At 37.8% G+C, this 11,922-nt stretch overlaps 1 protein-coding gene across 1 annotated transcript; it reads left to right on the top strand.

The window, feature by feature from the left end:
* Positions 1-522: 522 nt before the first annotated feature.
* On the top strand, positions 523-1,429 carry LOC124089223 (keratin-associated protein 26-1). The gene has a single exon (XM_046439222.2). The coding sequence runs from the start codon at positions 572-574 to the stop codon at positions 1,199-1,201; it is 630 nt and encodes a 209-aa protein (XP_046295178.1). The 5' UTR covers positions 523-571; the 3' UTR covers positions 1,202-1,429.
* The last annotated feature ends 10,493 nt before the right edge of the window (positions 1,430-11,922 follow it).

The raw sequence follows: 11,922 nt of genomic DNA, 5'->3' as shown, positions 1-11,922 counted from the left end.
AAACAAAACACATTGAACATTTTTTTTTACATTTTATTAGTTTAAATTCTGCCACATAGGTTATAAGGGTTTCACGTTTGCAAGTCTTGATTTCAAGTTATTCTGACAATTTCTAAAAAGAACAGAATTTCTCTTCGAAGAAAAAATTTGCCAATATTCAAAGAAGTTTGCTACAACTTTTAAAGACAATTTCAAGGGAGGAATTCTAAAAATGTTTGTATACTGTTGGGTTGATTATAACTGGAATAAGGTCATAGCCTTCCAAAGTGTCTGCTCTGGTTGGACAATTTAAGGAGAGATCCTATTAAAGTTCAGTCACACTGGTTTATAGATATACTTAATCAATGGAAGGCTTTGCAGGGAACATTCAGTTTTATGGGAAGTGGGAGCCCCACTTCCTGGACTGTAATAAAAAGCTCTGATGCAGTCTCATAGGACCAGGAGGAAGAGTCTGTACACAGAACCTCCACTCTCCAGGGATATATAAAGGGACAAGCCAAGGCAGGGTTAGAATGCAACTGCAGACACTTGCTGCCTTCCTCCAACCACAGCCTGCTCTCCAACCCTCACCATGTCTTGCCACAACTCCTGCTCTGGAAACTACAGCTCAGGGTGTCTCAGAAATTCCTGCCATGTTCCTCTCAATGCCCCTGTTGCCCTCTGCTCTACAAATGTGAGCTGTGGAGATGTGCTCTGTGTACCTGGGGTCTGTCAAAACCAGGCCTGGTTCCCAGGCAACTGCCAGGAGACCTCTGGGGAGATGAACAGCTGCCAGCCTGCCAACTGCGAGACCTCCAGCTGCTCTTCCACGGCTTACTACGTGCCCAGGCCCTGCCAAGGATCTGGTTTTCTGCCAACCTCTTCCTTCCTCTCCAGCTCCTGCCTCCCAGTATCCTATAGGCCTCTGAGCTATGTATCCAGCCACTGTCGTCCAACGACTCCCCTGATCACTAGTTTCCAGCCCACGGGCTGTGTGTCCAGTGGCTATCGCCCCCTGACCTGTTTGCCCAACAGCAGCCGACCCCTGAACCTCCTCCCTTATGGGTACCGACCCACGGGGTGTTTGACCTACAATCCTCAAGCAGTGAACATTGTGTCCAGCAGCTTCAGACCTCTGCAGCCTCACTCCAGCAGTTGCCAGACTCTGCCCCACGTGTTCAGCACTTGCCGTCCATCTTGCTCGGCCCAAGGAGGCCTGTAGCATCCTCCTTCCAATGAAGATTCATGCGAAGATCCAGGACGAAAATTCAAATTCCATGGACTTTTGCTGCTTTTTTCTTGTTTTCACTGTGCCTAATCGAATGTGAGCTTCTTTCAACTTTTAATCTTGTTTTCCATCTTACCTTTACAAAGAAATTCAGCTTACAATGCTATCCAATGTTGCTCAGGTGTGGGAAGAATATATTGGATTCAAACTATAATAAATGAGATTCAGTGAAATTAAGAATCTGGTTCATGGATTTGTTTTCATTGTTTCATTCCAACAAACTCAAGCAGGTAGGACAGGTGATCCTCAACTGAACGTTTTTTTTTAACCTGATGGTAGGGGGAAGGTTTTATTTATACCTCCAGTAGTTCAGAAGTCTGGAGACTTCTAATCCCTATACTTGAGAGATCTCAAAAGTCCTTGATGAAAGTTATGTTGAAAAGAAAAGATTAGCAATGATCTCTCTTATCTCTCTCTTCCACTGAACACAGTTCTACCAGAACCCTGTGTCTAGCTGCGAACCTGGACATAAGCTTCTCCTTAAGCCTCGGATAGTTCCTGTGATCTATTCCAATAAGATAAAAATCCCAGCCCCTTAGTGTGATATCTGTTTTCCTTCATTGTCTTTCTCCCCCCTACCTTGCTGGCTTAATATCCTTCAGCTCAATATTGGAAACACTAAGCTCCTGCAATCCTCTCTTACCTGTAGGTTCCCAAACAAATGCTTTTTTATAATCACATACCCCTATACCCTTTCATATATATCAACATCAAGACCAGATTGTGCTTCAAGTCTATCTGCTTGAAAATTCATAACTTACTTTTATAACATAGCCTCAGTTTATTTATTAACCTGATGATTTATTTAAAAAAAAAAAAAAAAACACTATCACTTGCTTCTCATATGCCAAGTCACCATGTGCCAGGCACAAGAGATACAGAGGTAAAAAAGACTGGCATGAGGTTACCAGAAGTAATACACAATGGTACATATTTCAACTAAAGAAACATTTTCCCCTCATTTGAATTAAAGTGTGGGAATATTTATTTCACAAATTAAAACTATGCTGTAATGACATCAATATCCATCTTTTTGAGGAGGTGGAATATCAACAAAATGCGCCTGACATACAAGAAACACAATGGTCTCTAGAAACTGACTAGCAACCATTCCTTTTAGCAAGATATTCTCTGTCCTAATCTTTTTTTTTATAGTCAAATACCTTTTATTTTTAAATGTAAGAAATACATTTTACAAGTAATCAGCTTTTATTAAGTTATTCTTGGCATTGTAGCCATACAATAGATATAGAATGCAGTCGAGTTTCTGAAAGTAAAACATAATATTTTAAAAGATATCAAGCTACCATTAAATTATCATCACTGTACAGTTTCTAGGACACAGACATATATGTAAAAAGAAAAGTGCAATACCTATAGATTGAAGAAGAGCTGCACACTTGTGTATTGGAGATCTCCTTCTTGCTAACTAGTAACTTCTCACCCTTCAAGTATTAGCATGACATTTTTTTTCCTCTAGGAAATGAAATATCTCCCAAGATCAGTTTGTGATGATTTATTTGTTTTGATTTAAATCGTAGGATAAGAGCTGGAAATAAAAACCAAACAATCAGAATTGGTCAAGCAGAACCTCACATTATGCTGGTCACATTGCTTGGTGCATCTGTCCTAATCTTGACCCATAAAATTCCTGACCTTGAAGCAGTACTTAAAATCTATTCTAGTCTTTCCCCATTCTGTCTTTTGCCAAACATACTTGGCTTTCCTGGTTACTTAGAGGTGATGTCATGCACACCTTCTCTTTTTTGACACTTTTTCCCAGACCCTCTCTCTCCCTGCCCTAATCCTAATGAGTAAATCACACCTTGAACCAGCCTGCCTTTTATCTCAGACTCACATCCATGGTTGATTTTGTTAAATTAACATCACTTTAAGATGTAAATTGAGCTACAACATGCACACTATTATACACAAAACATCACTCCACAAATATAGCCATTATTCTCACTTGTGACCCACATATGAATTTTGCCTATTCTTGAAATTTTAAATAAAACTATAAAGTATCTCCCCAAGGTGTCTGTATCTGGCTTCTTGCACTAAATGTTTGTGAGAGTCCCTCATCTTGTTATGTGTGTCAGTACTCAATTTCCTTGAGCTAAATTTGCTGAAGCCATAACTCAGTACAAAGTATGATAATCATGTTGAGAAATTGCTGGAGGCTGAGTGTGGATTAGCAAGCATATGAAACCTCCTGGGGGCCATAGTCTTGGGTTTCACTTCCAGGGACTCTGCCAGTTTCTCATGACAAATCCCTGTGAGGGAAAGGGGAGAAGTAATCCCAGAGAGCAAACCTAGGACCTCCTCCTTAACAAATCCCCACTATCTAAGAGAAACAGCTTCATGAAAACCTTATCCACCCAGGGGTGGATGTCTCCCCCTTTTGGGGCCCCACTAGCTCTCCTGGCTCATTTAAGTAGGGATGGGTAGGATTAAGAAACTCTTGGAAGGTCACAGCTTAGGGACACATTCCAATTAAAAATCTGATATTTAATTATAAGATTATAGAATGCTTCCCCTCTCCTCTACCTTACCACCACACCAACATTGTCTGGAACATAATAACAGTGGAGTACAGATGAAAGAGCTACTTGATGAGATTCTCCCTGAAGAGAAGTGGCTAGGAAACCTGAGAGCCAAGTATGGAGGAAAAAAATAAGGATGCTAAAAAAATAGGAAGACTCTGACGCCTGCAGCTACAGTAGATATTAAATATAACCTAACTCACAGCCATATTAACTTCAAATCTCATGCCAAAGTCATATTTATCTCAGTTTCTATTGCAGAATATAGCATGAGTTCTAACCAAAAAAAAAAAAAAAAAAATGGAAGGCATGCCAAAGAGCCGTAAAAACGCAGCCTCCAGAGAAAAGGAAGCATCAAAATCAGACTCCGACATAGATGTTTAAATGATCAGACAGGGAATTTAAAATAACTCTGATGAATATGTGCACAGTTCTAAAAGAAAAAAATAGACTACATATGAAAACAGATGGGCAATGTAAGCAGAGAAAGAGAAATTCAAAGAATTTACTACCAAGCCAAAACTGCAAAAGCAATGGGGTCATTGCAGATGTGTCCTTGAGGACTGTATTTTGTCCCTTTCCTCCCCCTACCCACTCCACCCTCCTCCTGGTGATCTTGAGCTAGAGGCTTCCCCTCACTAGACCTTTTCACCATGCCTTGGGACTAAAGCAGTGGAGCAGTCAACAATGGACTTAAACCTCTAAAACCTTGAGCCAAAATAAATCTTCTCTCCTTTAAATTGTATATGTTGGGTATTTTGGTCATACTGGTGAAAAGTTAATTAGAATACTACAAGAGCATCTCTTTAAATCTGTGAACTGTCTCAGATGGCTAAGTCAATATTTCATTGTATCACTTGATAAGGGTACTTGTATCCTTGGAAGTTATTTCAGCATGCATAATAGCTCAGTAAACAAGGAACACCTATCATGTGCTCAGCTCTCTTCTGGGTGCTTGGGGTATATAGTAAACAACTCAATCTGAGGGACTGAAGGAAAATAAGTGGTAAATGCAGAAAAGTATGATAATATCAGAGTGTATAAAATAGTATATAGTGAGTAAAAATGGTATTACAAACAAGGGAATTGGTTGCTTTTAGCAAGATCAGGGGTATTTTTGTTTCTCAAAAAAATGACACTTGAGTTATACCTACAAGAATTACAAGAGAGCTCCCTGAGATTGGCTGGGGTAAAGAGTGTTTTAAGCATAGAGAACAAGGTCAAAAGCAGTTACTGAAGGGTAGTGAGTGAAGAGAGGACGGTAATAGAGAATTTGCCAATGTTTCCGAGATATTCGACCCTCTCACCAATGACATGGTCAACTCCATCAGGTATGTCTAAAATGTGCTTAGCAAGCACTGGTTGTTTTCCAAAAGCACAGCAAACTCAGCCAGATGGGCCTCTAATTAGAGATGACTCTTTCTTCCAGACTTGCTATAAATCACAGCATCTTGCTGAGACAGTAAATCTCAAAGTGGCCCATATGACACAAGACAGACTGTTTCATGAGATAATCTTTGAAAAGAGATTGCAGATATAATTTTTAGAATCTGTTAAACGGTTATCAATGCAGCATTTGCATTACTCTAGGTTCTGACAAAAATTTTAGTAAGGAAATGTCCTGAGATGTCTCTTAGAAAGGGAGGCAGGGGAGCTGGGTAAGGACTCTTTCAGTGTGCCTGCAGTTAGGCAAGGTGTGTTAGCCTCATCTCTTCCTGCTGCTTGCTCACTCAATCTGCTGAATAAAAACCTGGACCAGCAGTGTTTGAGCCTTTGGATTGATTCTTCTAAATGATGTGGTATAAGAAAATTCTATATGTATGATTGTTAAACCAAGAGAAAGGGTAAGATAGTCAGTTTTCAATCATAGGGATGATACATGGACGTGCCCTTCACAGCCAGTTGAGGCAGTGCAGAACTTTGTCTTTACAATGTCCACACTCCTCCAAATTTAACTAGGTTTGTTAACTTTCAACACAAAGCTATTCAATCAATACCTAGCAAATATATTGCTCACTTTTTGAAGGTTAGCAAATCTCCAAACTACATATTGGGACATCAGGGAATCCCTGACTGTAAACTTCACAAGTAATACAACACAAAATATAAAGTACTCTAATTCTGTGGCTGTTAGCACATCTACCATGGCAATTGTTAAATATTTGTTTTGTTTTCCCTTGTTCAATGTCCAAGTATTTTTCATCTCTCAAATTATATGAACCTTTATGACTATTTTTCTGATTTCTTTACTTCTTCTATGTAGGAAATTTATCTGCATATTTTAGTGCATTTTCTTAATCCAATAAGCATATGCCATCAATGCATTTTAATTGTTACTGACATACTCACCATGATTATTTTACTAATTTTTATGGGAAATGCAAATGTTCATCACATTGGTTTCATCTCCTACTAATATAATTTGTGCTAAAATATGTCTAGTAATGAAACTAAGGTTCTACTTTAAAATGCAACATACGACTATCTCTACTCTGAGACTTCTAGCAATTGTCTTGATAGGTGGCATTGATTAAGAAAACTCCTCTATATTAATAATAACCTCCATGTCCTAGGCATTCTCCATATTATGGAAGACAGTGACCTTTCCTTAGTGGGTGAGTGCCCTTCATGTAACACCTGGGCCTCCAAGATGTCATGAGCAGGCAGTTTACAGCACATAAGGCACTGATAAAATGAGTTAGATGTGGCAAATGCTGCTAGCAGGAGACTACAGGATGAACTAACGAAATCTTCAAAGTTCATATCCCAACAAGGGCAGACTGAGGAAACAGCCCTTCTATATTGACAGTATTGTGTCAAACACATCATTCTGATAAAGATCCCACATAAGAAGCCAGAGAAACAGTGTAGCAAATGGACATTTGTTTTATATCGACCCTTCAATTAAATGTTGGAATCTTTCTAGTACCAGAAAATTAATCGGAACCTGTTTTCTATACTAATCCCATCTAATCAAAGCATCAGTGAACACAGAAGTTCCTCAAAGAATGTATTTAACCCTACTTGGTAAGTTTCTTAAAGTTTCATGCTAAATTAATCTAAATAAATGAAATTAATAATAAATACCACATAATTATTTAATGCATCACTGAAGAACACAATGACATTCCAAGCTTTTCAAATTATGCCTGTGAAACAATACAATATTGCCTACATTATGTTTTGCTTTCTTATTTATAAGTCTGTTGACCAACTCTATCACAGTGTACATATATATGTAAAAAATGTAGCATGTCCAATTTTAAACAGAAACATTCACTTTCAAATGATTCTACAAAATATGTTCACATGAAGCTTTAAAGAAATAAAATATTCAATTATGGAGGCTCATACTACCTTACACACAGTACCCGTCAGGGACTGCTGGGTTGTAATCAGCCAGCCATGAACACTAACTTGCAGTTCTCTAACTCGCCATGCATCCTGGATGACAGGTAATTTACTTGTGCAATTCCTCTCCCATTAACTTATTTTCTCATCTAAAGTCAAAAGACATTAGCAAACTCTGAAAAAATAAATTTTAAAATAATAAATTTGTTCTTGGACTATTTTAATTTCTTGCAGTTATTTAAACATTAAAGTAAGGATCTAGGGTTTGCACTATAGGTCATCCTCCATGGAGTGGAATTGGTTAGGTAGTTTGTAACCTCAATCCCTAGCTTTATTGAAAATGTAGAAATTATTTTATTTCCATGACCTAAAGAAGTGAAGCTGTTTAATAAAGAGTTTTTTATAGAACCTTCAAAGGAGCAAAATAGCCTTGTCTAGGTACTTAAGATTAATGGTTTCAGAGACAAATTGAGAGGACACACAAACACATACAAATACACATAATGGTATTTTGCTGCCTCTACACTTCTTTATTCATCTTAATTCCATACATGCAACTTCTGGATTGCAATATAAATAGACCAACATCAGATCTCATTACACAATGGAAGAGAGCAAGCATGAAAAACAGGTCTCTTGCAGCCCACACCAACCATAGTCCTGCTCCTGTTTCTAGTAATGGCAGTTGCATGGATGAACCTCCATTTTTCATCATGATAGAAGATCATTTCCCATTTTGTTTATGAAATTCTTATTGGTTGATAAATATCTAGTATTATAAATTCAGCATGAACTGCATCTCTGGAGGTGATGATTGCCTACAAAATCTACCTGTAATACAAATTTACAAATTGATTATAGAACTTTCTCAACTGCAGGGTGAAAAGATCACTATATTTTTTAAAATTTATTTTTAAATTTGTTCTTATTTGTTTATATGACAGCAGAATGCATTTTAACTCATATTACACATATATAGCAAAGTTTTTCATATCTCTGGTTGTACACACCATAGAGTCACACCATTCGAAAGATGACTGTATTTTTAAGCACACTAGACATTTTGTTTCCTATAGAAAAACTAACACTTCATTACTCTATGTATTATTAGGATGAAATAGTACATAAAAACTCACTTGTATTTCCATTCCAGTATGTGGGACAGGGTGAAGAAGAAGAAAAAGAAAGACAGGAAGAAAGACCAAAAACATATTTGTTCAGGTATAGCGTCTGAAAGTTTGTTGGCAAAACACAACTCAATTGTTTAAAATTGTATCTACAATTGTACACATTGTTTTAGCAATGTTATTTAACAAGTGTTTTTGACTTGCTGTTACATACTGAACATTTGCATAGACAACCATTGTACTGAATCTTCTGCATCTAAAAACATGCAGTTTACAAATCCAACCATGTTAATGTTTTGGAATATGAAGGTAAAACACTACTAAAACTTTAATCCAATTTGCTACTTTATAACCTCATCATCAAAATGTCAAAGCAATTTGGTGTGAGTGGGAATGAATAGCACTTTCTGGAAAAGAAAATATTTTCAGAAAGACCATTCACCAGGAATTTCTAATGGAAAAGAGTTTCTCCCTCAATATCATCTATTTATATTTGATGTAGACATATATAATCAGAGACTTTGAGAATTGGTGGCTGCCAATTAACTTATCCTGTGTATCCCTAACCAAATTTTGTAGCTACATTCTCAAAGTAAATCAGCTTCAAAGTTCAATCACAACTCTCTGATTATAAGTCCAGATATTTTTATATAGTAAAAACTTGGCAAAGCAACATTTGGTTTGGCAATAATCACTTGAAACTATTTTTTTTCCAGAAAAAGTCAACTTCTTCCATGAAATCAATGTTTAACAAGTGATGTTAAAAATTATAATCAAGATACAAACATCAGAAAGCTAACAATAAGCAGATGCCGCTGCCGCAGATGCTGATGCTGTGCCCAAAGGTCTCTTCTCTGGGCACGGCCTTGGTTACCTTGGACCCTACTTCTGATGCTACTTCCATGACCTCTGCCACTGAACTTGAAATCTGTCAACCAACTGCTACCTGCACCACTACCACCATTGCTAATGCCTCTTATTTTGCTGCTGCCAGCCTGAGGTTGCCTGGAGGTCTTCTTTTTGGGTGCTGCTGCCCCAGAAGGCACCACTGCCCCAGATGCAACTGAAGCCAACACTGCTGCTGACCCCTGAGATCTCCTGGTGATGCTGCCCCCACAGTGACACTGTTGTGGATCTACTACTTACTACCAACAACCACCACCACTATTGCTGCCACAACGGCCTAGAGGACTGCTTTGGGGGAGACAGCAGGTTTGGTTGCATGTGGCTGCACCCATTTTGGGACAGCAGCCAGAACCTGGGGTCTCGGTGCCAGCAGGTTTACAACCACAGGGGCTTTGGTCCAGGGACTCCAGCCAGGACCTGCAGGTCCAGATTTAGAGGAGGCTGGGGTCTTTCTGCTGAGAGTGCTGGTGGCCCTTGTCTTGATACTGCATCTCAGGGTTAGTCCTTTGCATGAGTGTATCCCTATTGGTGTCTCTGCCATAGGAGCAGCATTGAGGTCTTGGGACTGCAGTGTGGCTGAGTCTGAGGTATCTGAAGCCCAGATTGGTGGGATAAAGACTGGGTTTGTGAGGGCTGATCTGGGTTTGGTGATCCCGATAGACATCAGAGAAAGGGCTGAGAAACTGTTGAACACTGAGAGAGACAGTTCGACTTTCCAGCAAGGTTTATTTTATTTTATTTTTTAATCTGATAATCTCTCTACCATATTTGGAACAGGATGTTTTTATGCATCAGTGTGTGGAAGATAATGATACATGAATGTTGTTTTGCATTTTGCTGTATTCTTTAATTTTTTTCTCTTTGTTAGTATTCTTCCTCTCTCTTGTCTATTTTCTTTCCAACTTTTCTCCAACCAATAGCCAATTTCTGTCAGCTCCTCGTCCACTCTTCCTGTGAATTTTTACTTCTCGTTTCTCTCTTCCTCCCTCACAAATATCACATACTACTCAACCTCTGTTCTCTCGTCCACCATTTGAACTTGTAAACTGTTTTAACAAATTCTCTGTTTGTACTGTAGATAGTTATTGAACTCATCATTTTGTTTTAATATGAGAAAGCAGAAGACACCTTTGTGGGAGCTATTAGATTTAATGTTATATATTGTGTACACTGCATGCTGTTGATATTGGACTCACCATTAAAGACAAAGTGCTAGAAACCTTCAGGGACACTATAGGTCTACAGGGTAGAATTTATGCTGCCTTGGATCCATATTTCTAGATGGGAAAACACATCAACAACATGAAAAAACAAGGGAATAAAGCACCCCAAACAAACGAAGATGCTTCAACAACAGAAGCCACTGATAACAAAGTAGAAGAAATGCACAAGATTGCACATAGTTAAGTTGATATATGAAGTAAAAGGTAGTATAAGGAGTGAAATAAAAGAAAAAATACAGGAAGTGAAAGACCACTTCAATAAAGAGTTAGAGATCATGGGGGAAAAAAACCCAAGCAGAAATCCTCAAAATGAAGGCATCAGTAAATCAAATTATAAATTCAATAGGATGAATCACCAACAGACTAGAGCATTTGGAAGATAGAACCTCAGAAAAGGAAGACAAAATATGTAATATTGAAAGTAGAATTGACCATGCAAAGAAGATGGTAAGAAACCATGAACAGAACATCCAAGCATTATGGGAAACATGAAAAGACCAAATTTTAAAATTATTGGAATAGATGAAGAAGCAGAGATACAAACCAAAAGAATGCGCAATCTTTTCAATGATATAATAGCAGAAAATTTCCCAAACCTAAAGAATGAAATCAAAAATCAAATACAAGAGGCTTACAAAACCCCAAATATACAAAATTATAGCAGACTCACACTAAGACACATTATAATGAGAATGACTAACACAGAGAATATCAATAAAATCCTAAAGGTTGTGAGAAAAAAATCAAATTATGTATAGGGGGAAACCAATTCTAATCTCAACTGATTTCTCAACCCAGACCCTCAAAGCAAGGAGGTCCAGGAGTAATATATTACAAGCTCTGAAAGAAAATGGATGCCAACCAAGAATTTTTTATCCAGCAGAATTAAGTTTCAGATTTGAATATGAAGTTAAAACCTTCCGGGATAAACAAAAATTAAAAGAATTCACAACTAGAAAGCCTATAGTACAGAGCAGTCTCAACAGTATATTCCATGATGAAGAACTAAAAAGAAAAAGTGAAAATGAGCAAAGGGAGGAGCTGCACTAAAGGGAAATTCAACCAAATGAGAAAATAAGACAAATCAAAAATAAATATATCAAAATGACAAGGAAAACAAATCACATCTCACCTTGAATGTTAATGGCCTAAACTCATCAATCAAAAGACATAGATTGGTAGATTGGATTAAAAAGCAAGACCCAACAGTACTCTCTCTTCAAGATACTCACCTCAGGGGCAAAGTCTTCCACAGGCTAAATGTGAAAGGATGGGGAAAAAAAATTATCACTCACATGGATTGCATACACAAGGAGGGGTTTCCATTCTCATCTCAGATAAAGTAGACTTCAAACCAAAGTTAATCAGAGGAGACAAAAAAGGACATTTCATACTTTTTTAATGGAAGTATATATAAATATGACATAACAATTATAATCATTTATGCCACAAACAATGGAGAATCTATGTACATCAAACAAACCCTTCTCAATTTCAAGAGT

Source organism: Marmota monax, unplaced genomic scaffold (assembly GCF_021218885.2).
Source record: "Marmota monax isolate L192 unplaced genomic scaffold, Marmota_monax_Labrador192_F-V1.1 WCK01_AAM20220418_F8-fsc00125, whole genome shotgun sequence".
Lineage (NCBI taxonomy): Eukaryota > Metazoa > Chordata > Mammalia > Rodentia > Sciuridae > Marmota > Marmota monax.
Note: the sequence above shows the minus strand (reverse complement) of the source record. Positions and strands in the feature narration are given on the sequence as shown.

Bases quoted from the DNA above. Each gene is read 5' to 3' on its own strand.
- LOC124089223 (XM_046439222.2), top strand. From the start codon at position 572: ATGTCTTGCCACAACTCCTGCTCTGGAAACTACAGCTCAGGGTGTCTC.